This window comes from Oncorhynchus gorbuscha, linkage group LG09, assembly GCF_021184085.1.
Source record: "Oncorhynchus gorbuscha isolate QuinsamMale2020 ecotype Even-year linkage group LG09, OgorEven_v1.0, whole genome shotgun sequence".
Lineage (NCBI taxonomy): Eukaryota > Metazoa > Chordata > Actinopteri > Salmoniformes > Salmonidae > Oncorhynchus > Oncorhynchus gorbuscha.
Genome location: NC_060181.1, coordinates 81,839,329 through 81,866,710, shown reverse-complemented (window position 1 = coordinate 81,866,710; position 27,382 = coordinate 81,839,329). Strand labels below are relative to the sequence as shown.

At 44.6% G+C, this 27,382-nt stretch overlaps 3 protein-coding genes across 7 annotated transcripts in view; 1 reads left to right on the top strand and 2 right to left on the bottom strand.

The window, feature by feature from the left end:
* LOC124044151 (cystathionine beta-synthase-like) overlaps nucleotides 1–27,382 on the bottom strand; it is an 882,911-nt gene that overhangs the window by 267,575 nt on the left and 587,954 nt on the right. The window lies entirely within an intron of this gene.
* On the bottom strand, nucleotides 735–10,243 carry LOC124044166 (dynein light chain Tctex-type 1-like). Of its 3 annotated transcripts, none has more exons than XR_006840441.1 (6): nucleotides 10,108–10,243; nucleotides 9,164–9,205; nucleotides 8,903–9,026; nucleotides 7,161–7,238; nucleotides 6,491–6,590; nucleotides 735–4,137 (listed from the first exon to the last, which is right to left on the bottom strand). XR_006840441.1 is itself a non-coding variant. In XM_046363668.1 (5 exons), the coding sequence occupies exons 1-5, from the start codon at nucleotides 10,132–10,134 to the stop codon at nucleotides 4,061–4,063; spliced, it is 348 nt and encodes a 115-aa protein (XP_046219624.1). In that variant the 5' UTR covers nucleotides 10,135–10,243; the 3' UTR covers nucleotides 735–4,060. The 3 variants fall into 3 exon arrangements, 1 of the variants encoding a protein (XP_046219624.1); XR_006840440.1 differs by lacking the exon at nucleotides 6,491–6,590 and having other exon boundaries at nucleotides 735–2,055; nucleotides 2,620–4,137; XM_046363668.1 differs by lacking the exon at nucleotides 6,491–6,590.
* LOC124044148 (synaptotagmin-like protein 5) overlaps nucleotides 11,278–27,382 on the top strand; it is an 89,808-nt gene continuing 73,703 nt past the window's right edge. For all 3 annotated transcript variants that reach the window (XM_046363637.1, XM_046363638.1, XM_046363636.1), the window contains exon 1: nucleotides 11,278–11,384. The gene's annotated coding sequence lies outside the window, so the exon portion shown is untranslated. The remainder of the gene's footprint in view (nucleotides 11,385–27,382) is intronic.

Sequence of the window (27,382 nt, the reverse complement as noted above, 5' to 3'; positions counted from 1 at the left end):
ATAAGTCTGTATTGTAACAAAATGTGGAAAAAGTCAAGGGGTCTGAATACTTTCCGAATGCACTGTATACAGTAGATATGTACAAATGAATGTGCTATTTGAGGCTCTCTCAACAATTGATATTACATGCATATATTTCCATTTTGTGAGTGTGTGATATGGGGGTTGGAGACGTGTTTATTTTGATATTACAAAGAACAACTTTTATAAATGATGGCAACACTGCCATGTTGTGCTGAGCCTTGCTGTTGGAAAGCCACATCAGTGTCCGACTTTCGACTGTAGCAGATGCACCTCCCCCGACTTCACTTCTTGACTTTTGTCTGCAGTCGGTTGCTTCAGCCTTACCACTCACTCTCCGTCTCACACTTTTGCACGTTTCCAGCACGCTTTGGTTCAGCTTTGTAAGGGCAATAGTCAGCAGCAGCTGTTGTTGATGTGGCGCCAGTGAGATGCTTTGATTGGATGTCTATGTGTTTTGCTCATTCATGCTGTGCTATTGTATGTCTCTGAGTCTGTCTGGTGTTTCATTATGTATGGAAATATACACACAGACTTGCACAATATCTATTTGAAATGTGTTTAATATTTGTCATGGTAAAAAGTGTCTTTGTATAGCTTGAATCTTACATGTATTAATGTGTGTTGTATATTTATTTTATATGTCTTTATTTGCACTAGCTCTTCTTTTGCAATGCAGTTGCACAGGGCTTGATGACATTTAGTATCATATGAATGCTTCATATAGTTTTTATTAAAAAAGACAATCTTTGAAGCCAAACAGAATTTTTGATATCTATAAAAATCTAATGAACACACACACAGTATTGTGAATCAATTTCAGAGAGGATATGATTATTAAAAGATGAAATTCAAACAATATGTGAAGTACATTTATATTTATGTGACTTATTGAGTGATTGTTTTGTCATCATCAGACCCCATATACTGACTTATACTGACCCCTAGTGGAACAATACAGAAACACGACTGACTGTGTAAATCTCATCCATCAAGAACAGAAAGGATGACAGTGGTGGAAAAAGTACCCAATTATCAGTAAAATACTAATTGAATAAAAGTCTAAAAGTATTTGGTTTTCAATATACTAAGTATCAAAAGTAAATGAAATTGCAAAAATATACTTAAGAATCAAAAGTAAAAGTATAAATAATTTCAAATTGTTCATATTAAGCAAACCAGAAAGCAAAATGTTCTTATTTCTTTTATGGATAGCCAGGGGCACATTCCAACACTCAGACATAGTTCACAAACAAAGCATGTGTGTTTAGAAAGTCCTGTAGATAAGAGGCAGTAGGGATGGCCAGGCATGTTCTCTTGACAAGTGTGTGAATTGGACCATTTTCCTGTCCTGCTAAGCTCAAGTACTTTTGTGTGTCAGGGAAAATATATGAGTGAAAAGTAAATTACTTTCTTTAGGAATATAGTGAAGTAAAAGTTGCAAAAAATATCAAATGTACTGATACCCCCCCAAAACAAGGAGAGGTAGCAAGTTTTGACAATGGAATCCAGCCAAGAATATTCCTCTAGTTTCTACGACTCTCCATCGTTGAAGTAATTGATCTGTGTTTCACCAGCCATAACCTCACTCATCATTAGGCTCAGGATAGCCTTGCTTCATCAGACCTGTAGAGGCAGACTCATCATCAGGCTCAGGATAGCCTTGCTTCATCAGACATGTACAGGCAGAGTCGGGATAGCCTTGCTTCATCAGACCTGTACACAGGCTCAGGATAGCCTTGCTTCATCAGACCTGTAGAGGCAGACTCGGGATAGCCTTGCTTCATCAGACCTGTACAGGCAGACTCGGGATAGCCTTGCTTCATCAGACATGTACAGGCAGAGTCGGGATAGCCTTGCTTCATCAGACCTGTACACAGGCTCAGGATAGCCTTGCTTCATCAGACCTGTAGAGGCAGACTCATCATCAGGCTCAGGATAGCCTTGCTTCATCAGACCTGTACAGGCAGACTCGGGATAGCCTTGCTTCATCAGACCTGTACACAGACTCAGGATAGCCTTGTTTCATCAGACCTGTACACAGACTCAGGATAGCCTTGTTTCATCAGACCTGTACAGGCAGACTCATCATCAGGTTCAGGATAGCCTTGCTTCATCAGACCTGTACAGGCAGACTCATCATCAGGTTCAGGATAGCCTTGTTTCATCAGACCTGTACAGGCAGACTCGGGATAGCCTTGTTTCATCAGACCTGTACACAGACTCGGGATAGCCTTGTTTCATCAGACCTGTACACAGACTCAGGATAGCCTTGCTTCATCAGACCTGTACACAGGCTCAGGATAGCCTTGTTTCATCAGACCTGTACACAGGCTCAGGATAGCCTTGTTTCATCAGACCTGTACACAGGCTCAGGATAGCCTTGTTTCATCAGACCTGTACACAGGCTCAGGATAGCCTTGTTTCATCAGACCTGTACACAGGCTCAGGATAGCCTTGCTTCATCAGACCTGTAGAGGCAGACTCATCATCAAGCTCAGGATAGCCTTGCTTCACCAGACCTGTACAGGCAGACTCGGGATAGCCTTGCTTCATCAGACCTGTACACAGACTCAGGATAGCCTTGTTTCATCAGACCTGTACAGACAGACTCGGGATAGCCTTGTTTCATCAGACCTGTACAGGCAGACTCAGGATAGCCTTGTTTCATCAGACCTGTACACAGACTCAGGATAGCCTTGCTTCATCAGACCTGTGCACACTCAGGATAGCCCTGCTTCATCAGACCTGTACACAGACTCAGGATAGCCTTGCTTCATCAGACCTGTGCACACTCAGGATAGCCCTGCTTCATCAGACCTGTACAGACTCAGGATAGCCCTGCTTCATCAGACCTGTACACAGACTCAGGATAGCCCTGCTTCATCAGACCTGTATAGACAGATTCATGTGTTGGCCTCTTTTCATGCTTATCATTTTCCTTAATGAAAAATGAATAAACTCTGGGACAAGCTAGTCATGTGAGTTTTAATAGATGAGGTGAGTCTATGTTTAGACATTAAAGGCTTAAAGAAGATTTGCAGTGCTCGTTTTAAAAATCTGTGATTAGTAAGCATCCTAATTCCTTATTTTAAAATCCCATCAGGTACATAGAATGTATTACAACAACAATGCAGCAAATAGACAATTTGTAACAACAAAAGAGAATTACCATAACTACTAACCTCAACTACCACAACCCCCTTATCTACAGGAATGTGTGGAAGGTAAGAAACCAGCAGTTGCACTTTATTCACCCCATCCTAAACCTCATTAGCTATTCTGTCAACCTGTTTTACTGGTGAGACTCAATTAAACACCAGGAAATCATGTGCCGATAGTTAAATAATACATTTCATGACAAAGGTCAATGTACAAACACGGTCAGTCACAAGTCATACTTGTAGTGTCATGAGCATTTTCAGTCCATTTAATATCACAAATGATATAAGGGCTAGTGAGGTAAATGTGATACAACATGCAGGAGAGCTACAACTTCAACAATCCAGAGGGAATGATCTTAGAATAAATATAATACACATTCTTAAAGAGAAAGTACACCGTCATAAACCTGCAATGCTCCAACGGAACCTCCAATGTCTCTCTCTGCACTCTGTTAGGAATGTATTAAACCTGACCTCTGCTTTGAGACTCCAATTATTATTATTTTTTTATAGTGGTTCAACTACGACACACTATTGAAACTGTAAATGGGATGTATTTAATTTAGTAATTAATATTCCACATGTCCAGTGTGGTTAGTTCCATTCTCTAAGTCCATGCTGAGCATATCTCTAGAACTACTGGTCTATTTACATTTACACACAGACAACACTATGTATCCACCACTTATAGCAACGTCACAATTTCCCATCCTATGGTTCCCATTGGGAGTGGTCAAAGTTAGAGAGTGTGGGGTTGAAAGATGTTGTACAACAGACATTTATTTGCATGGGTAATCAGCTTGGATCTTCGAGGCTTGGTGGTGCTGGTGCATGCCAGGTTGTGTTCAGCTCAGTGCGAGAGGGGGGGGGGCACGTTAACAGGTCAAGGCCACGGCGAAAACACTCACCACACAGTACATGGTGCGGTTCTCCCACCTGACCGTGCAGCTTCCTGTGGGAGGACACCACAAAGAACAATCAGGTCAACCCACTAGATCTCAACCAATCATATTCAACACATCAGAACCAATTTGGACACACAAAATACATTCCAACGTGTGGCTTCTTCAGTGGAGAGCAACATTTCAAAACATACGCAGATAGAAACAGAAAATGACCAGATTCCTTTTTCCAGAAAATAACAGGGAATCATGTATGTACAGTACAATACTTTTCTATTATTACCAATGTTTTTTGAGGGCCCAATACCAATTGGGGGACAAAATGTACCAATATATCTGCCAACATACTGTTTTACAGCGAGAAAATGAAAAAGGGTCATTTTTCCACACAGAGTTCTCATAAATTGCCATCCCAAAGAGCAATTGTCCAAGAAATATGCTTCAAATGTTGATTTCTTACATTGTGACAATAATGAAACTAGGGCTGACTCCATTTAGTCGACTGGTCGATTGTTTGGTCGATAGGCTGTTGGACGACCAAGACTTATTTAGTCAAGCAGTAGCAATAAAATAAAATAAAGTATAATCATGTTGTACAAGACTGATTGGCTCCTGTCTGAGTGGACTGATCCATTCTGGAGGCCGATGAGATGGCAGTCTAAGACATGTGCTACTGAAATTTGATATGGTTATATTATGAAACAATGGCACAACAAATAAAAATGTGAATATTTTATAACAAATGCACTTTCTGCCACGTTGGATGGTGGTAACTGTCTGCGGTTCTGAAACACATCAGTGCGCTGTTGAATTGGCGCATTATTCCAGACCATGTTGCTCGGTGCATAATAGCAAACAGCCTAACTGTTAAATGTGACTGGCATTATAAATCTATATACAGAACCAGTCAAAAGTTTGGACACACCTACTCATTCAAGGGATTTTATTTGTACTATTTTCTACATTGTAGAATAATAGCGAAGACATCAAAACTATGAAATAACACATGGAATCATGTAGTAACCAAAAAAGTGTATAAATATATTTTACATTTGAGATCCTTCAAAGTCGCCACCCTTTGCCTTGATGACAGCTTTGCACACTCTTGGCATTCTCTCAACCAGCTTTATGAGGAATGCTTTTCCAAAGGTATTGAAGGAGTTCCTACATATGCTGCGCACTTGTTGGCCACTTTTCCTTCACTCTGCGGTCCAACTCATCCAAAACCATCACAATTGGGTTGAGGTCAGAAAATAGTAAAAATACAGAACAACCCTGGAATGAGTAGATGTGTCCAAACTTTTGACTGGTACTGTATATCTACAGAAATAAGAAAGATCCTGCTTCCGTTTCACAAATTCTGCTATTTTTCATCTTTGCTGTAATAAAGGCTTTACACTTTTTCCTCTCGTTAACCAGCCTTTCTGGTATTATTTATCATACATTGTGTTGTTTACATTGTTCCAAATTGTCAGAAATATTTATAATAAAAATAACTTTCCTTTTTCCTTTATCTCCTTATTGTTATTATAATAATAAGTAATGTCATTATCATTAGTGGTCTTAGTATAGCAGCCTTGTATAACCACCATCAAGCTGCAGACCTAAGAGCGCATCCTGTTAAGTCTTAATACCATAACTTACTCAGGCCTGTATTTCAATAGTTATACAGGCTACTGTATCAATCAATCATTTACTTGGTCATGTCATCACACAGCATACGAGTCATTCATGATGTGAAATGCTAAATAAAATAAAGCGACCAAAGACTAATTTGAGTAAATAATAAATAGGCCTAAACCGTTCCATTTTACGGATGAATGAGACTGTTGTAATAAAGCAGTCACAAAAAAACGTTCCAACTAGCTCTCTGGAACGCTTATAACCGGCTCTCTGGAACGCTTATAACCGGCTCTCTGGAACGCTTATAACCGGCTCTCTGGAACGCTTATAACCGGCTCTCTGGAACGCTTATAACCGGCTCTCTGGAACGCTTATAACTCGTTTACATTGTTCCAAATGGTCAGAAAAATGATATTGTAATCTAACAGCACCTGTATGGCACACACAGACTTAATATGCAGACAGAGCTTGCTCCTTACCTTCTTTTTCTTGATCTCCAGTGTTTTCCACAACTAGTCACATGTACTCCACACATCTGGCTTCCACTTTACCTCCAGCGTAACCAGTAAACATTCCAGTTTGCAGTTTATTTGTCACGCCCTCTGCATCCGTTTTGCTGTCACGTGTTACAATGTTCAGAGTTTGTGTATAACCAATTTATTGATGTGATTATGATATGCTATAGGTCAGGCCCTATTGGCCACTGGCATGTGATGCATACATGTGTCACCTAAAGAGAGCAAGGGCTGAGGGAATAGGGAATGTTTTGACTAAACAAACCAGGGATTTCGTCAACATCACTTTTCAGTCAAATGTCTAATCATGTTGCAGCTTCAGCAACACGGACAGCGCTGCACACAATGATGTTCTGCGGTGGTCTCTGCAGCAGGGAGGAGAGAGAGAACGGGTGCTAGTCACACAGTCACTCACTGTTTTTATTGGGTTTTTTACAAAACGCAGCAAGTCTGAGCCAGGCGGCACAATCAAATCAATTGCGGTCGGACTCTAGTCATTTGTGTCTTAATGATTTCATCAAACAGTTCCCTTAAAGAATCAGACAAGCTCAGTGCATATAGTGGATTTGATTAAAACACATAGGATATGTCTATATATGGAAAAATATACGTTTTAAAATTTCAACCAATCGATTGGTCAAAAGAACAGACTCGGTCGACCAAAGATTTTTTGTAGTCGGGGACAACCTTAAATGAAACAATGTTCAGATAAGCATAAGATTCTCTTTTTTCCCTATCCTATTTATTAAATATTGGTTATTGGTAGAATTATCGCCGATACCGATACAGCGCTAAAAAGGTCCATATCGGTCGGACCATACTTTGTTGCACCCTTCTGAATAAGCCAAAACGTAATACACTGTTCATTAGCACAACAAAAGCAAATGGCTGTTCAAAGGTTAGTACAGTATGCATGGGGGTTTCATCTCTCTCACCATCAGTAGCAGTGTCCCAGTAGCAGGAGTTGGCCGTGTGGAGACCAGCACCACTCTTCTGCATGATGGCACAGTTCACTGGAACACAAGACCATGTTGAAGATACATTTCCTGCTGTAGGCATTCTGTCATGCACAGGGCTTTTCTCCTGGTCACAAAGGCTTTCATATAGATATACCTCTATCATACTGCTATTCTACAGCACTTTGCGACCGGGAGCACACACAGGGCCCATCATCCAGCTTGTTAAGGGTGGAGTAGAGTAGCCTACTTCTAAGGCAGTGGCCACCAACCGGTCGATCGCGATCGACTTGTCGATCTCCAAGGCATTTCCAGTCGATCGCCAAACATTTCTGTAAAAAACCCAATGATAAAGCCTTGTGTTCCTATTTTTTTATATTATGTATTGGTCTGTTGGCGGTAGGTGGAGCCAATTCAGCTGTCCTGTGCAAACTGTTGCCATTTCATGTGTCTGAAGGTACAAACTCTGCCTTCCCGGTGGGCCTGGAGAGGAAATTAAGTGCACTACATCACCGTTGGCCAATCAAATTACTCAGATGACCGAGTCCGCAGTAACGTAGCAGGCATAAAGAAAGCTATGGCAAAATTGATACTGTGAAATTTCAATATGTTTAAAACCATGACTAATACAGCAAAGAGCTGCTGTTTTTATGACTGAGTTCATGTTTTAAGTTCTTACTCAGTACTGCCAACACTTTGTAGTCAACACTTTTATAACCCATAAAATGTGCGTTCTTCCTATTTACACTCAACGCTACAACAATCCCTGCAGCAGTAATGAATGAGTAGGAAAGTGTATCTATAGGCTTGTGTTGTTGTTATTAGCGGCTTGGGTCTTTTTTAATATCGAGGAATATTTCACTTTCTCTGTTCATAGGAGTATCAACATGAATTTGTGCATGAGGCAGAAATAATGCGGTGCGACTCGGGTTTCGGGATCAGCTGGAAGACGGTGTCCCTTTTTGGTCAGTGTCAGTGGAGGAAAGGGAGAGCGGAGGGATGTTGAGAAACGGACCCTCAGTCTGCTGCTCTCTCCCTCCTCTGAGACTGACCATCGGATGCAGGCACCATTAGCGCAGTAAAATAAAAAGTGAATTATTTAAATGTATGCTCACTCAGCTGCTTGGTGACCACTGTTCTAAGGGATACAAACAACTTCAACTTTTACTGCATCTACAGTACCAGTCAAAAGTTCACACCTCTGCTCATTCAAGGGCTTTTCTTATTTTTACTATTTTCTACATTATAGAATAATAGTGAAGACATTCAAACTATGAAATAACACATATGGAATCATGTAGAATCCAAAAAAAGTGTTCAACAAATCAAAATATATTTTATAATTGAAATTCTTCAAAGTAACCACCTTTGCCTTGATGACAGCTTTGCACACTCTTATCATTCTCTCAACCAGCTTCATGAGGAATGCTTTTCCAACAGTCTTGGAGGAGTTACCACATACGCTGAGCAATACATTTTGATTTATTAAACACTTTTTTGGTTACTACATGATTCCATGTGTTATTTCATAGTTTTGATGTCTTCACTATTATTCTACAACGTAGAAAACAGTAAAAATAAAGAAAAACCCTGGAATGAGTAGATGTGTCCAAACTTTTGACTGGTACTGTATGTTTTCTCACCACTTTGATGTGACTAATTGTCGAGTGACTCTTGTAATACCATAAATTCCTTGTGTTATAACATCCTTACAATCATACCTATGAACTTGAATGGTCTCCCTTGCTTGACCAGTTGGGTGAGAGAGTGCTCCACGATGCTGGCAGTCCACTGGTTCACTTTGTTCTGGTTGTAATCTAGTCCTCCAATGATGGCTTCAATACACTGAGACACAGACACCAGACAGTCAGCAAGGAAGACAACACAGTCAAGCATATATGAAGGGATAATCAGTGTTTTTGATCATCTTTACCATCCAAGAAATAACACTGCTGACAAACATGTTTCAAATATCCCTTTACCTCTTTAACTGAGACACTGGCCTCATCTGCGTTGAAGGACACCTGTGATTCCAAACGATATATAAAAAGATATATAAAAATAATAATTATGAAAAACATTTAACACAAAGTGTGGATTACTTTGTTATGATACAACTCAAAACAAAAAGCTTGTGCTGTTGAGTGTTGAGCATTCATTCACACAAAAGTAGCTGACCTACTTTTTCCTTGCACAACAAATTAGGGTACACAGACAGACAGACAGTCCACTCTGTGAGAACTTAGTCAACACTACAGCTGTCAAGACCTGGATATCAAATCCTTTCAGGCAAGCCCCGGGAGGAAGGACTGCTGCAATAAACTCATAGCTAACTGTTGATAGGATCTTCAGAATAACTTGCACAGAGAAAATGTGTACTGCAGCCTGCTACTGGAAGATTTATAACTAAGTAGATTCAACGTTACATATTTAAACTCTTAGTACCTTTTTTTTCTATCTAGAACATAAAACGGTTCTTCGTCTGTCCACATAGGAGAACCATTTCGGGTTCCATGTAAAACCCTATGGGGACAGACGAAGGTTTTATCTGTATAATACTGTAGATATGCCTATGCTGAATGTTGATAGATGCTAGCGCGCTACTAATCAAGTCCTGCCCAGTCCAGTCTGATTGATTTGACCACACCCAGCTAGCTGCTAAACTTACAAATTCCCCACATTCAATAATATGACATAATTTGCATGACAAATGTTTGAAAGGTGTATATTATCGTGTCAGTTTCATTTGACTACTTAATTAAATACTTATGTACTCGTCAGATACGTTTTCAAAGCCAGCACCCTCAATGCAATGCATGCTAACGTTATCTAGCTAGCTGACCATTCATCTAGCTAACTCGGCCGTTTAAAATCAGTGTCAAAGTCTGAAATAATACATTTGTATCTAGCTTAATGCACAATCTACCTCCTCTCCGGAATTGTACTCCTCCATTGCTTTAAAAGCAAAATGATCCACTTTCGACAAGGTTCTTCACCGAGTCTGTTCTTTCTGATTATCTGTCACCGAGATGGAGATAATCAAAGAAAGCGACTCTGTAAACCAAGACACACCCACAACGACTGCAAGTGAAAGTAGTAGATTATATTGACTGCCACCTGGCGGTGAGAGGTATTCGAGATTTTCTGGAAATTAACGATAGTGGATCATCACTAGGCTATGATAAAGGATCAATAACTTTTTTTTTATCCACAAAGATCCTATAATTCATTGGTGGTGATATAGTGGTAAACAATCTTGTATGTACTTTTTTATTTGATTGTAATGTTTGTTCATTGTTATTATTTGATTTGTATGTGTTTGTGTTTTATATTGTGTTTTTGACGGAGGTCGGGCATGGTGTTGGCCCGACAGGGGTGCGTTTGTAGTCTAGTAGACTAGTGGTTAAAGCGTTGGGCCAGTAACCGAAACGTTGCAAGATCGAATCTCTGAGCTGCCAAGGAAATACATTTCGTTCTGTCCCTGAACAAGGCTGTTAACCCACTGTTCCTTGGCCGTCGTTGTAAATAAGAATTTGTTCTTAATTAACTGACTTGCCTATTTTCTTTAAAAACAAGGCATTTTATACATATTTTTTAAATTGGTCCAATGAAAACAGTTGTTCACAAAAAAATGTATCCTATAATTCAGTGTTCTGTGTAATTATATAATTGTGATTATATAATTGTAACGCTATAATCTATAATTGTGATTATATAATTGTAACGCTATAATCTATAATTGTGATTATATAATTGTAACGCTATAATTGCATCCCGTAACAGCTAAGGGCAGAAGTAGGGTACGATATCACAATCTGCACCTACATCTGGAACACTTCTTCCTCACGCTTTTAACACACACACAGAGAGACATATGAACAAATCATGTGATACTGCGGTATGACTTATTGAGTCAATTGGATATTATTAGGACATTCAATATCACGGTACATTGCCACTGGATAAATGAAACCCTAAATAGGGTTCAGCAGATAGCAGAGAAGCTGCCCCAGCTGGCTCCCCGAAACTGTGACCACGCCCCCTACACACCGGAGCACCCGGCTGCTGCGCGGAACCGGGCTGTTGATGCCACAGCTGTGATCACACGCCACAGAGGCGCGCCAAGAGACGGACTGCACAGGCTCCACCACCAGCCACTCTCACGACACACCAAGCCACCACTTGCTGTAGTGCAATTCTCAGGTAAGAGAGGGTTTCTGTTGCAATCTTTACAGAAACGTTATACTTTTCTGATGGTGGTTGTGTGAAACATGCACTGCGGTGTCCCATAATGATTATGAGAAGGGGATTCCCGACGAAGACGTAACAAACGACTAAGACCACTGCCATTCCCAACGCGATAGCATTATTATAGTGGTTACCACTCATAGGATCGCCTAAACTACAAGCAGTTTTTGCTACTAATTGCGGTTAGACTATATTTATTGATTTCATACTGTAACTTGTTACAAACATTCAAAATAATTTTATGATGGAAAATTCATTAAATTATATAGTCATTATAAAATGAAACGTTTCAGTTCAGGTGAGGTCTTAACTAACCTACATTCGCCTACAAGTGTTTGTTTGGACAGGTGCAATGCAGCAAAATTGTTTTTTTTGTGCTCTCCACCCACGTGAAAAATACTATAGTATACTATGGTATAAATACTGTAGTATTACTATATTTATATTATATAGTATTCGCTGTAGCCTAGTGTTTTTTTTACTGTAGTATTAACCTAACGTAACAGGTGTCAAATAAATGCCTGAAACTAGAACCCTTACATACTTGTCTTGACCAGAAGAAAAAATACTGCCGGGAGAGGTTCTTTTCAATCCAGGGAAATGTGGACGAGTTAAGATGGAGTGTTGCCTTGTTAGCGTCAAAATGCTGAAGTTTCAATTTCCCCTGAAAACCGGACATCCAGTGGTTAGGGACTCCGCAAAGGCTACTGTAGTTTTATTTTTAGGTGCAGTAAAATGTGCTGTAAAAGGTTTAAGTGCCTTGGTCATCGGGTATTCTAACCAGCAATCTTTCAGTTACTGGCTAAACGCTAGGCTACCTGTCGCCTTGTGTTATTTACTGTAGTGTTTTGGCACTCATTGGTGGTATACTGTAGTATTTACTGTATTGTTTTTGCTGGCATTCGTAGCATACTGTAGTATTTACTGTATTGTTTTTTGCTGACATTAGTAGTATACTGTAGTATTTACTGTAGTGTTTTGCAGAAACCTACTGTATGTAGGTAGTAGAGGGCAGCATTCCTGCAGGATTGACCCCCTACCACCACAACCCTACCACCCATACCCTAAGTGGAGTAAACTAACATATAACAATATTTATACTGCTACTTACAGCTATTTCGCTCACATCGATGGTAACTGTAGTTACATACTTATACACATATTCCTATTTGTTTTCACCCTCCGCGGCCAATCCACCATTCATTCAGTTCTTAACTCCAACCCTCCGATGTCCACAGATTAACCCATATTTTCCAGTATAATGGAACCGGTAGTCTTTCTGCTTTGTATGCGTTATCTTAGGCCTGCCTATTGTATTTAAAGCACGTCTCTGTCGCATTATTCACACACTCAGAACGCACTGCTTCAAGTTAAGGAGCCTACCTCCCCTCTTCAAATTGGGTGTGCGAGACCAAGAGCGCGTATACTCTATGTTTGGTCTCAATGAAATACACTAGGCTGCCTATGTATGGGTGGAGAATCATGTGGCATTTATCTTTCTAAGGAAATTAACTTAAATATGATTGGACTATACAGTTTGCTACAGTGTCTGTAAATACTGGAATGAAGTGGACGTGAGTCGACGTGTTGTTGATAATCGCCGAAAAGGAAAAAGCGCATCGCGCGCATAGGCTACCATGGTGAGCGAGCCGTTTCTTTATCATTCAATATTGCGTTGGTGGAAAAGCATCCACGTGTCATACTTGAGTAAAACTAAAGACACCTTAATAGAAAATGACTCAAGTAAAAGTGAAAGTCACCCAGTATAAAATACTGAACAGACAGGAGACAGACAGGAGACTCCGGTAGCGCAGGAGAGGAGAAAGGCTCCGAGCCGGAACCGCCACCATGGACAGACGCCCACCCGGACCCTCCCTATGGTTTTGAGGTGCGTCCGGGAGTCCGCACCTTAGGGGGAGGGGGGGGGGGGTTCTGTCACGCCTTGGTCTTAGTATTTTGTGTCTTCTTTATTATTTGTTCAGGCCAGGGTGTGACATGGGGTTATTGTAATTGTCTTATTGGGGTTTTTGTAGGCATTGGGATTGTGGTTGATTAGGGGTGTGTCTAGTATAGGCTTGGCTGCCTGAGGCGGTTCTCAATCAGAGTCAGGTGATTCTTGTTGTCTCTGATGGGGAACCGTATTTAGGTAGCCTGGGTTTCACTGTGTATTTCGTGGGTGATTGTTCCTGTCTCTGTGTAGTTTCACCAGATAGGCTGTAATTAGGTTTCACGTTCCGTTTGTTGTTTTGTATTTGTATAGTTATTTCATGTGTCGCTTTTGTCATTAAAGTCATGAGTAACCACCACACTGCATTTCGGTCCGACTCTCTTTCTACAAACGAAGAACGCCGTTACACGTTTCTAAATTTAAAACAGAGCATAGGGATTGTAGTTCAAATGGTCCCACTGGTAAGTGGTGCTTATAGCTAAGAACCCTTAGGATAAGGTAGAATGCCTTCTTAATTACATGTAATGCCTTGGGTTCTCGACAGTATGTAGGTCTACTAACCTAGTAATTAGTAAGCTATAGCCGCAGGGACCAGTCTTGCATTTGCAATAGCATGAACTGAACCTATCAAAATGTTTCATATTAACATAGCACGTTTTAAACGTACGTTGGTTCAAAGTTACATGACCACAGGCAAGTATGACGGTCATTTTAATTTAATAGATTCAACTGGATCATTTGTAGGGCCTAGTCTAGTGGATTTTTCAAAACCAACGAGAGCGAATTTGACGGCGCAATGCAAGTTTGTCAAGCGAAAGCCTCGTGCTCATCGCAAAGGATGGAGAGGAATGAGAGAGGTGTCCAAGGAGATTATCAATGAACCATCAAAAATACAGATAGTTTTCCTGTGCTATTGTTTGTTCAGATGCCCATGTGACATTGGTTAGAATAATCTGGTTTTAGAATTATTGTAGCTCTATTTTAAACTTCAGAAAAACATTCAATCATCAAAAATATGTCCCCAGCACAAGACCAGCACATTATCATGTAGTATTGTAGTCATTACACTCCCTGGATTTCCCCAGCCATGAATCATCTGCAGAACATTTATGTCCCGCTAACCACGAACAAGCACTTAGATAAGTCACACACAGGAGAGAAGGGGGGAGAAGGAGGGAGAGCAGTATGTTTAAGAAAGAATAAAAGCAGGGGAGGGGGATGCAGGAGAGGGGGAGACAGGAGAGGGGGAGGCAGGAGAGGGGGAGGCAGGAGAGGGGGAGACAGGAGAGGGGGAGGCAGGAGAGGGGGAGACAGGAGAAGACAGGAGAGGGGGAGGCAGGAGAGGGGAGACAGGAGAGGGGGAGGCAGGAGAGGGGGAGACAGGAGAAGACAGGAGAGGGGGAGACAGGAGAGGGGGAGGCAGGAGAGGGGGAGGCAGGAGAAGACGGGAGATGGGGAGACAGGAGAGGGGGAGGCAGGAGAGGGGAGAGGAGAGGGGGAGGCAGGAGAAGACAGGAGAGGGGGAGGCAGTAGAGGGGGAGGCAGGAGAGGGGGAGGCAGGAGAGGGGAGAGGGGAGAGGAGAGGGGCGGCAGGAGAGGGGGAGGCAGGGGAGGGGAGAGGGAGGTGCAGGAGAGGGGGAGGCAGGAGAGGGGGAGACAGGAGAGGGGGAGGCAGGAGAGGGGGAGGCAGGAGAGGGGGAGGCAGGAGAGAGGGGAGGCAGGAGAGGGGAGACAGGAGAGGGGGAGGCAGGAGAGGGGGAGGCAGGGGAGGGGGGCAGGGGAGGGGCGAGGGAGGTGCAGGAGAGGGGAGGTAGCAGAGGGGAGGGGGCGGCGTGGGAGGCAGGAGAGGGGGAGGCAGGGGAGGGGTCAAAAGGGGGGGGCAGCGGGGAGGGGGGGGGGCAGCGGGGAGGGGGAGGCAGGGGAGGGGGCAGCAGGGGAGGCAGGAGAGGGGGAGGTGGGGGAGGCAGAGAGCGAATCCATCAGAGAATCCAGTCACAGGGAATTAGACATCAACCTCTGCAGAGCTGTCTAGGAGACCAGGGAATGTAGGATTCAACACACAGGGAGGTGTGTGTGTGTTGTCAGTATTTGTTCTGAGACTGCCTCATAAACCTCTTATGTTACTATTCCCTTTGCTCCTCCAGCCAGTGGCTACTTGACCAGTCAGCCTGGATTGGGGCCTGTGCTGGGTCCATGTTTGTGCCATTCATATGATGTGGTTTTCTGTTTGCAAATGGGAGTATGGGTGAACTTGTGCCCTGACAATGACATGAGAGGAATACGGTAATTAAGTCTTATCAATGCCATGAGGGATTGATAAAGTCTCGTCAAATTAAATTCCTTTGAATTGAATTGCTGCCATGTGCTTTGCTAAACTGTGCAGTACATGGTGTTCAATGCTGTGCTACAGTGTACCAGACGGTTCTAGAATGTTCTGGAGTAATGTTGTGTTGGATTCTGCTGTGTTGTACTGCAATTAATACACCACGCTGGTGGGGGAAATGCTGCATAGTTGTGCCTGTGATGTGCTGTGTTTTTGTGTCGTGCTGGGTTTCCCTCCCTCCCACTCGCTGGCTTTGATCCCTGCTCCCCCTCTGAAGTGTGCACACCGCAACGCTGCAACTACACTGCCTTTTAGTATGAAGTGTGGAGCCCTGACTCGTGGGCTCAGAAGACTGTGGCGGTCTCCGTTCAATTGCAGCCAGCCAGCAAGGCAATCAGGGTGAACCCCGCTTCAGCAGGACCAACTACTGAACCAAACAGCCTTGAAGAAGCTGCAGCAGCAGGGGGAGAAAAGTCATTTTCTACACATTGCAGAGGACAAGTGACTGGACTGGATAATAGATTGCCAATCACGATGCACTGCCCTGCCATGCATCCCTCTCTCAGCTCCCTCCCCATGTGTACACCTCTACCTGTGACCCCCCCCCCTCCCTACCACCGCCCATCCTGCATAAAGGCACAAAGGTCTTTCTGCCCACCCCAGGGGAAGGGATAAGAAGGGAGGGGTGTAGAGAGGGATGGAAGAGGGGAGTCTTCTGTCTATTATTTACCTAGTGAATACCGCTGAACTCAGCTCTTTAATGATATCTCACACACACACACACACACACACACACACACACACACACACACACACACACACACACACACACACACACACACACACACACACACACACACACACACACACACACACACACACACACACACACACACACACACACACACACACACCTCAACGGGATTCCCTGCTCAGGCTCAGCCCTACTCAGTTATTCAGCAGCCAGCCTCGTCTTTGAGAAGCGGAAGTACATTTAAAAGCAGCAGTGAATCTGAAATGGGTTCTATTAAATATTCAGTCTGGTGCTTTCTGCCGGAGGAGGAGGAGGCTGTCTCCAGCCTCTTTCAGTTCTCAGTGAGACGGCAGCACTCCTGAATCTGGGTTAATAGGATGGACCCATCTTTATCCAGCACAGCATCTCTCTGTTCTGTTCTAAGCTCTCCACACACAGAAAAACTATAAAGCCACCATTAACCACTGCAGTAAAGAACAAAGGGTTCTTGCATCCTAATCTTAGCAGGGGAGGTGTCATGTCTGATAGATCGTGAAGATCAGATATGTAACTTAATCCCTCTTTGCTTCATCACAGTTTTATCAGAGTGAAGAATCTGATTCTAGTTAATCTAGCCGAGGCCAGGGTTCCCAGTTGTATTCTCACTTTTTGTTTTGAACTGTTGAAAGTTTCTAAAGAAGTTTCCCACTGGGAACAAAATGTTGTTTCCACTGTGTTTAAAAAAAGTTCAATGTGATAATGTGTAAACATAGGAAAACTTAGAGATGCTCAAAGTCATCACCAAACACCATTATCATCTTATTTGAACTCAATCTTAAATAAAAGGTAAAGTCTACACTGAATTCACATTAGTCGACATTAGTCGACAATTCGATGACATCTCTCAAAACTGGACGTTGACATCTGTGCCCAGTAGGTAGTTATTAAGTAATGAACTGATAAGCTGATAGATCGCTCACCTCTGCACTACAGATGACGTATGTTGGAACCCAGATTATCACCACTCCTTGTCATGACTCTGCGGCAAAGGATAGAAACAACACAGCCATAACTGAGTTCATTCTCCTTTCAACGGACTGTTTCACTGCCCACCCCCACTGCCCACCCCCACTGCCCACCCCCACTGCCCACCCCCTCTGCTCAGCCCCACCGCCCAATAGATTTGAGCTTCTGTATTCATTACATTGATCTGCTGGTGAGGACTGGTCACTCTGTTTGTGCCTGTTAGTCATATTATTATATATCAAAAATGTTTTTGTACTTTTACCCCTTTTTCTCCGCAATTTCTTGATAGACAATTGGTAGTTACAGTCTTGTCCCATCACTGCAACTCCCGTATGGACTCGGGAGATGCAAAGGTCGAGAGCCACGCATCCTGCGAAACACAATCCTGCCAAGCCTCACTGCTTCTAGACACACTGCTCACTTAACCCGGAAGCCAGCCTCACCAATGTGTCGAAGGAAACACTACAACTGGCGACCGAAGTCAGCTTGCAGGTGCCCAGCCCACCACACGGAGTCGCTAGAGCGCAATTGGACAAGGACATCCCGGCCGGCCAAACCCTGCACTAACCCAGACAACACTGGGCCAATTGTGCGCCGCCTCATTGGTCTCCCGGGTCATGGCCAGCTGTGACACAGCCTGGGAACAAACCCGGGTATGTAGTGAGGCCTCAACCACTGTGATGCAGTGCCTTAGAACACTGAGCCACTCGGAAGGCCCAGCATAGCCATATAAGCCAGGTTAGAAATTCTATGGATTATTGTCACCCAGAGCTGATTGGTAATTCATTTGAGAACAGCAGAAGAGTTGGAAAGGTGGGGGAGAGGGCTTCTAAGTACAAGTGTTGATTTCACTGTTACTTGTGTATAATTTTGAACAAAGACTTATAGAATAGAAAGTTTTCAAAGAAAGCTGGGTTTAGCTGTTTAAAAAAACCATACTCTCTCTTTGACTGTGACTCAACCAGCATGATGACTCCTTGTAGCAACATGTCATGATAGATATGAGGGTGAAAACCCAATCATTGTTCGATAATGATATCATCCCATTGTGTTTTGTTCTCAGCAAGCCTTGGTTTACTTCTGTCTCATCGTTGCCAAGGCTTCTCCTCAAGGACTCATAACCAATCCCTCCCTGGCATTCACAATGTCACAGAATATGACACGTACACTGTTAGAAAAAAATGTTCGAAAACGGTTCTTCAGCTGTCCCCATAGGATAACCCTTTTTGGTTCCAGGTAAAACCCTTTTTGGTTCCAGCTAGAACCCTTTTGGGTTCCATTTAGAACCCTCTGGGGAAAGGTTTCTACATGGAACCCAAAACGGTTTTAGTTAGAACCAAACAGGTTCTATCTGGAACCAACAACAGTTCTTCAAAGGGTTCTCCTATGGGGACAGCCGAATAACGCTTTTAGGTTCTACATAGCATCTTAATCTAAGAGTGTACAACGATACTATCAATGATAAAGGTCAAAGGTGATTTCTTTCTACCGTTCTCTCCTCCCGCCACCGCTCTTGTTATTCCCTTATTTTCTTATTTTACGTCTCTCTCTCTCTCTCTCTCTCTCTCTCTCTCTCTCTCTCTCTCTCTCTCTCTCTCTCTCTCTCTCTCTCTCTCTCTCTCTCTCTCTCTCTCTCTCTCTATCTATCTATCTATCTATCTATCTATCTATCTATCTATCTATCTATCTATCTATCTATCTATCTATCTATCTATCTATCCCTCACTCCCTCTCTCTCTCTCTCGCTCTATCTATCCTCTCTCTCTCTCTCTCTCTCTCTCTCTCTCTCTCTCTCTCTCTCTCTCTCTCTCTCTCTCTCTATCTCTCTGTCTCTCTCTCTATCTCTCTGTCTCTCTCTGTCTCTCTCTCTATCTCTCTCTATCTCTCTCTGTCTCTCTCTCTCTCTCTCTCTCTCTCTCTCTCTCTCTCTCTCTCTCTCTCGCTGTGTCTCTCTCTCTCTGTCTCTCTCTCTCTCTGTCTCTCTGTCTCTCTGTCTCTCTGTCTCTATCCCTCTCTCCCTTTCTCCCTCCTCCTCCTGCCTTTTTCTCTCTGTGGGTGTGTGTTTGATTGAATGGGACTGTCATCTCGGTGCATAGGCTTGGTGTTTCCATGCTAATTTTGGCCTGTGCATGCTGGCATCTCTCATTTAGAGGACAAAAGACACGCAGGTCATTAACAGCATCGACGAGGAGATGCATTCCTTCAGGGGCAGTAGGAGAGCAGATAACAAGAGAGGAAATGAGGAGGGAGATGGAGGAAGCCAACAAAACCAATCATAGGGAAAGGGGGAAAGGACAGGGGGAGATGAATAATAGAGAGATGAGAGGAGGAGAGTGATGAGGAATGGAGAGGACAGGTTTGAGAGGAAGGAGAAAAGATGAGGAGAGGAAAGGAGGAAGAGAGTGATGAGGAATGGAGAGGACAGGTTTGAGAGGAAGGATAAAAGATGAGGAGAGGAAAGGAGGAGGAGAGTGATGAGGAATGGAGAGGACAGGTTTGAGAGGAAGGAGAAAAGATGAGGAGAGGAAATGAGGAGGAGAGTGATGAGGAATAGAGAGGACAGTTGTGAGAGGAAGGAGAAAAGATGAGGAGAGGAAAGGAGGAAGAGAGTGATGAGGAATGGAGAGGACAGGTTTGAGAGGAAGGAGAAAAGATGAGGAGAGGAAAGGAGGAAGAGAGTGATGAGGAATGGAGAGGACAGGTGTGAGAGGAAGGAGAAAAGATGAGGTGAGGAAATGAGGAGGAGAGTGATGAGGAATGGAGAGGACAGGTGTGAGAGGAAGGAGAAAAGATGAGGAGAGGAAATGAGGAGGAGAGTGATGAGGAATGGAGAGGACAGGTGTGAGAGGAAGGAGAAAAGATGAGGAGAGGAAAGGAGGAAGAGAGTGATGAGGAATGGAGAGGACAGGTGTGAGAGGAAGGAGAAAAGATGAGGTGAGGAAATGAGGAGGAGAGTGATGAGGAATGGAGAGGACAGGTGTGAGAGGAAGGAGAAAAGATGAGGAGAGGAAAGGAGGAAGAGAGTGATGAGGAATGGAGAGGACAGGTGTGAGAGGAAGGAGAAAAGATGAGGAGAGGAAAGGAGGAAGAGAGTGATGAGGAATGGAGAGGACAGGTGTGAGAGGAAGGAGAAAAGATGAGGTGAGGAAATGAGGAGGAGAGTGATGAGGAATGGAGAGGACAGGTGTGAGAGGAAGGAGAAAAGATGAGGTGAGGAAATGAGGAGGAGAGTGATGAGGAATGGAGAGGACAGGTTTGAGAGGAAGGATAAAAGATGAGGAGAGGAAATGAGGAGGAGAGTGATGAGGAATAGAGAGGACAGTTGCCAGCACAAAGGAAGGGGTGAAGTAAGTCTATATAGACAAAGGCTCAGATGGCTTAATCTATTTTTCCAATTGTCTGCTTCATTGAGCCCCACAGGAAGTTGCAGTGGCCTTGAACATGGTGTGGTGATTACTCAGATTCACTATGATGGGTTGTAGCAAAATTGCTGCAGGGCAATGATGTTCCATTGCTACTGCTGTATGTGTGTCCTTTATTACATACATATAACAAGTGACCCTATCCAGACCTGTGTGTGTGTGTGTGTGTGTGTGTGTGTGTGTGTGTGTGTGTGTGTGTGTGTGTGTGTGTGTGTGTGTGTGTGTGTGTGTGTGTGTGTGTGTGTGTGTGTGTGTGTGTGTGTGTGTGTGTGTGTGTGTGTGTGTGTGTGTGTGTGTGTGTGTGTGTGTGTGTGTGTGTGTGTGTGATGTAGAATTAGCGTACTACCCCCAATCCTAATTGTTAATATAGGGTAGGAATACTTGAGGTTGATTAACATCTAGGGGGAAACTTCATCCAACCGCCACTTGCAGTTATTTCATCACAAAATGACGTCATATGTGGACTGTGTATTTTTGGAATGTCAGGGTCGCATGATGACTGAAACACAATTTGAATGTATACTATATTTTTACTATATTTTTCGACAAATAGAATTAAAATGTTGTACCTTTTATCATTGGTTTCCAACAGATTCTCCGTCTTAGTGTAGCGCCGTGGTTATTTCTCTTAGACATTTGCAGTGATTGTCAAGCTTAAATGGGATTGTGATTGGCATGAAATAATTAGCAGTATTTCTCAACAGGTATTGGCATGCGTGTCTAACAGCATGAGTGAGTGAGATTGATAGGTATGTAATAGTATTCTTAGACTTTCTAGACTGATTGACGGTAGCAAGGAGAATGTGACTGACAGGTCTGAGATGGTCATTAGTTCACTGATAGCTCTGCTACCGGCCACGGGGCAGTGTGTGCGTGTGTTAAGTCAGAGTGTGTGTGAGTGTCTAGTTGTGAATTTGGAGTCTGTGGGTGTGTGTGTGTGAGTGCCTAGTTGTTAAATTGGAGTGTGTGTGAGTGACTACTTGTGAAGTTGACACAGGCAAGGACCATTCCGCTCAGTCAGACACGTCACGTATAATCAAGTCTCGCGGTGCTCCCTCCTCCATACCCAACAAGCATTTCATCCCAGAAACATCCCCAATCTCCCTGCAGCATGCCAGGTCTTATCTCCGGCTGGCTGTAAATGGGCCGGCTGACCATCGATTGCACCTCATTGTACAAAGAGACTGACATCCTACCTCAGGAGGTGTATTATATGCAGTAAGATAGACAGCAGAGAATTAGATTTGTTGCGTTTCCCCTTAACTTCAGATAAAGTTTATATTAAGTGTGTGTGTATTTCTAGAGGCCTTTCCGTGAAGATTACATCTTTAGTCTAAAGGTTAGGTTTCATTGATGAGCAATCTCATTAAATATAACTAGTTATTCTCAGTAGTGGCCATGCTTGGCAAAATAACTGGACATGTCCTAACTGTCCCAAGGCTAAAACATCCAGAAATAGTCATTACATCCAACCTACATACAAATCAATCAATCCGTCAATCAAATGTATTTATAAAGCCCTTTTTACATCAGCTGATGTCACAAAGTGCTGTACAGAAACCCAGCCTAAAACCCCAAACAGCAAGTAATTCAGATGTAGAAGCACAGTGGCGAGAAAAAACTCCCTAGAAAGGCGGGAACCTAAGAAGAAACCTAGAGAGGACCCAGGCTCTGAGGGGTGGCCAGTCCTCTTCTGGCTGTGCCAGGTGGAGATTAGAAACCTAGAGAGGAACCAGGCTCTGAGGGGTGGCCAGTCCTCTTCTGGCTGTGGTGGGTAGAGATTAGAAACCTAGAGAGGACCCAGGCTCTGAGGGGTGGCCAGTCCTCTTCTGGCTGTGCCGGGTGGAGATTAGAAACCTAGAGAGGAACCAGGCTCTGAGGGGTGGCCAGTCCTCTTCTGGCTGTGCCGGGTGGAGATTAGAAACCTAGAGAGGAACCAGGCTCTGAGGGGTGGCCAGTCCTCTTCTGGCTGTGCCGGGTGGAGATTAGAAACCTAGAGAGGACCCAGGCTCTGAGGGGTGGCCAGTCCTCTTCTGGCTGTGCCGGGTGGAGATTAGAAACCTAGAGAGGAACCAGGCTCTGAGGGGTGGCCAGTCCTCTTCTGGCTGTGCCGGGTGGAGATTAGAAACCTAGAGAGGACCCAGGCTCTGAGGGGTGGCCAGTCCTCTTCTGGCTGTGCCGGGTGGAGTTTAGAAACCTAGAGAGGAGCCAGGCTCTGAGGGGTGGCCAGTCCTCTTCTGGCTGTGCCAGGTGGAGATTAGAAACCTAGAGAGGAACCAGGCTCTGAGGGGTGGCCAGTCCTCTTCTGGCTGTGCCGGGTGGAGTTTAGAAACCTAGAGAGGAGCCAGGCTCTGAGGGGTGGCCAGTCCTCTTCTGGCTGTGCCGGGTGGAGATTAGAAAACTAGAGAGGACCCAGGCTCTGAGGGATGGCCAGTCCTCTTCTGGCTGTGCCGGGTGGAGATTAGAAAACTAGAGAGGACCCAGGCTCTGAGGGGTGGCCAGTCCTCTTCTGGCTGTGCCAGGTGGAGATTAGAAACCTAGAGAGGAGCCAGGCTCTGAGGGATGGCCAGTCCTCTTCTGGCTGTGCCGGGTGGAGATTAGAAACCTAGAGAGGACCCAGGCTCTGAGGGGTGGCCAGTCCTCTTCTGGCTGTGCCAGGTGGAGATTAGAAACCTAGAGAGGAACCAGGCTCTAAGGGGTGGCCAGTCCTCTTCTGGCTGTGCCAGGTGGAGATTAGAAACCTAGAGAGGAGCCAGGCTCTGAGGGATGGCCAGTCCTCTTCTGGCTGTGCCAGGTGGAGATTAGAAACCTAGAGAGGAGCCAGGCTCTGAGGGGTGGCCAGTCCTCTTCTGGCTGTGCCAGGTGGAGATTAGAAACCTAGAGAGGAGCCAGGGTCTGAGGGGTGGCCAGTCCTCTTCTGGCTGTGCCAGGTGGAGATTAGAAACCTAGAGAGTAACCAGGCTCTGAGGGGTGGCCAGTCCTCTTCTGGCTGTGCCAGGTGGAGATTAGAAACCTAGAGAGGAGCCAGGCTCTGAGCGGTGGCCAGTCCTCTTCTGGCTGTGCCGGGTGGAGATTAGAAACCTAGAGAGGAACCAGGCTCTGAGGGGTGGCCAGTCCTCTTCTGGCTGTGCCGGGTGGAGATTAGAAACCTAGAGAGGAACCAGGCTCTGAGGGGTGGCCAGTCCTCTTCTGGCTGTGCCGGGTGGAGATTAGAAACCTAGAGAGGAACCAGGCTCTGAGGGGTGGCCAGTCCTCTTCTGGCTGTGCCAGGTGGAGATTAGAAACCTAGAGAGGAGCCAGGCTCTGAGCGGTGGCCAGTCCTCTTCTGGCTGTGTCGTGTGGAGATTAGAAACCTAGAGAGGAACCAGGCTCTGAGGGGTGGCCAGTCCTCTTCTGGCTGTGCCAGGTGGAGATTAGAAACCTAGAGAGGAGCCAGGCTCTGAGCGGTGGCCAGTCCTCTTCTGGCTGTGTCGTGTGGAGATTAGAAACCTAGAGAGGAACCAGGCTCTGAGGGGTGGCCAGTCCTCTTCTGGCTGTGCCGGGTGGAGTTTAGAAACCTAGAGAGGAGCCAGGCTCTGAGGGGTGGCCAGTCCTCTTCTGGCTGTGCCGGGTGGAGATTAGAAAACTAGAGAGGACCCAGGCTCTGAGGGGTGGCCAGTCCTCTTCTGGCTGTGCCGGGTGGAGATTAGAAACCTAGAGAGGAGCCAGGCTCTGAGGGATGGCCAGTCCTCTTCTGGCTGTGCCGGGTGGAGATTAGAAAACTAGAGAGGACCCAGGCTCTGAGGGGTGGCCAGTCCTCTTCTGGCTGTGCCAGGTGGAGATTAGAAACCTAGAGAGGAGCCAGGCTCTGAGGGATGGCCAGTCCTCTTCTGGCTGTGCCGGGTGGAGATTAGAAACCTAGAGAGGACCCAGGCTCTGAGGGGTGGCCAGTCCTCTTCTGGCTGTGCCAGGTGGAGATTAGAAACCTAGAGAGGAACCAGGCTCTAAGGGGTGGCCAGTCCTCTTCTGGCTGTGCCAGGTGGAGATTAGAAACCTAGAGAGGAGCCAGGCTCTGAGGGATGGCCAGTCCTCTTCTGGCTGTGCCAGGTGGAGATTAGAAACCTAGAGAGGAGCCAGGCTCTGAGCGGTGGCCAGTCCTCTTCTGGCTGTGCCGGGTGGAGATTAGAAACCTAGAGAGGAACCAGGCTCTGAGGGGTGGCCAGTCCTCTTCTGGCTGTGCCGGGTGGAGATTAGAAACCTAGAGAGGAACCAGGCTCTGAGGGGTGGCCAGTCCTCTTCTGGCTGTGCCGGGTGGAGATTAGAAACCTAGAGAGGAACCAGGCTCTGAGGGGTGGCCAGTCCTCTTCTGGCTGTGCCGGGTGGAGATTAGAAACCTAGAGAGGAACCAGGCTCTGAGGGGTGGCCAGTCCTCTTCTGGCTGTGCCAGGTGGAGATTAGAAACCTAGAGAGGAGCCAGGCTCTGAGCGGTGGCCAGTCCTCTTCTGGCTGTGTCGTGTGGAGATTAGAAACCTAGAGAGGAACCAGGCTCTGAGGGGTGGCCAGTCCTCTTCTGGCTGTGCCAGGTGGAGATTAGAAACCTAGAGAGGAGCCAGGCTCTGAGCGGTGGCCAGTCCTCTTCTGGCTGTGTCGTGTGGAGATTAGAAACCTAGAGAGGAACCAGGCTCTGAGGGGTGGCCATAACATAATGTGATTTCTGTCACTACTCTGAGCTGAGGTTGTGTGCTCCTTTGTCTTTTTCCGACAGGATTAGAATATCTGACATAGAACTCTATGGATCTATCCTTAAACCAGAAAGAATTTAGTCGGAAATTGTTATGCTGCACAATTAACTTACACTCTAACCATTGTTGCGCATGATTCCAAATCTCTCTTTGTGTAATAGTCTGTGGTACCATCTACTGTTGCAGGAGATTCCATCCGTATAGAATGCTGTTTTCTCTGCAGTGTAATGTAGTGTCGGTTAAGTGGGGGCCCTCTGCTGTTTATTGCTCTCCTGGGGTGTCTCTGGGTCGAGATGCTCTGACATTCACCATTCATCTGTGTCCATGTCAGATTGGCATAAAACCTTTCAGAGACACAGCCTGGATGGACATTCACACCATACACACAGAGGATGTACTGCATAATAACAGCACAGAATGCAACGGAGCTGAGCAGTACATTATTGTAACACTACACATCACAGTAGGACTGGGTGAAATATATCATATATTAAGGTGTACTAGCATGGGGGTGGCAGGGTAGCCTAGTGGTTAGAGTGTTGGGCTAGTAACTGAAAGGTTGCAAGTTCAAATCCCCAAGCTGACAAGGTACAAATCTGTCGTTATGCCCCTGAACAAGGCAGTTAACCCACTGTTCTTAGGCTGTCATTGAAAATAAGAATTTGTTCTTAACTGACTTGTCTAGTTAAATAAAGGGCTTAAAAATGAAATAGATCCACATGCTGGGTGGAGCTTTACAGTACTGTTGATATTATAGAACATATTTTGATGCAGTGCTAAAGATGGCAACACTTGTATAAATTGGACTCCTGAACTGTCAGGTTTGTTCTAGTCTGGGTATCAATAAAACTAGCAGAATTGAGAAAGCCCATTAAAACCACTTAGAATTAATTTGTTGCAATCCTAGGGTCATGCACTACTTCTAAAACATGCTGTATTTAAAAAATGTATCATTAAAAAACATGAAATACTGTCAAATACCACCATACTGCTAAAATGTAGAAAAATAGTGTGATGATAATTGGAGGGCCATATAGCCCTCCAATTATACCAGAAACGCTGGTGTTTGGAGGATATATTGGCACAGGGTTTGTTATGCCCAGTAGCTGCATTTGCATAAGCTGTTTTCTAGTGACATTTATTTGGATACATCCATATCATTGAACTAATGAGGCGTGATTTCGCCTGGCATAGACAATGTGCTCTCTCGTCAGGACACTGTTGTTCAGAGGAGCTAGCCAACAACACAGCTAACACAATCACTTCAAACTGAAGCTGGAAACACTGTTGTTCAGAGGAGCTAGCCAACAACACAGCTAACACAATCACTTCAAACAGAAGCTGGAAACACTGTTGTTCAGAGGAGCTAGCCAACAACACAGCTAACACAATCACTTCAAACAGAAGCTGGAAACACTGTTGTTCAGAGGAGCTAGCCAACAACACAGCTAACAGAATCACTTCAAACAGAAGCAGGACACTGTTGTTCAGAGGAGCTAGCCAACAACACAGCTAACAGAATCACTTCAAACAGAAGCTGGAAACACTGTAAACTAGCTGCTCTTCTTTTCATTTGACCTTTTTTCAAATGACATTTCTTTGTATATATCCATAAAAACTATGCCAGCTGATTCATGATTTCAATTGGCTGAGAAACGCTGCCTGCCTGTCTGTCTCGTCCAGACTCTTTCATTACTATAGGACAGCTGCAGATGGAATTTGAATACTGAAACAATGTTGCAAATGTCAGAGAGACAGACAGCAAGGTTTATACAAATCT

Excerpts from the sequence above, each read along its gene's own strand:
- LOC124044166 (XM_046363668.1), bottom strand. The coding sequence starts at position 10,134 with ATGGAGGAGTACAATTCCGGAGAGGAG. Across the intron at positions 9,027-9,163 it reads CCAGTGTCTCAGTTAAAGAG|TGTATTGAAGCCATCATTGG; the intron begins GTAAAGGGATAT and ends TCTGTGTCTCAG. Across the intron at positions 7,239-8,902 it reads GAGACCATTCAAGTTCATAG|TGAACTGTGCCATCATGCAG; the intron begins GTATGATTGTAA and ends CTTGTGTTCCAG.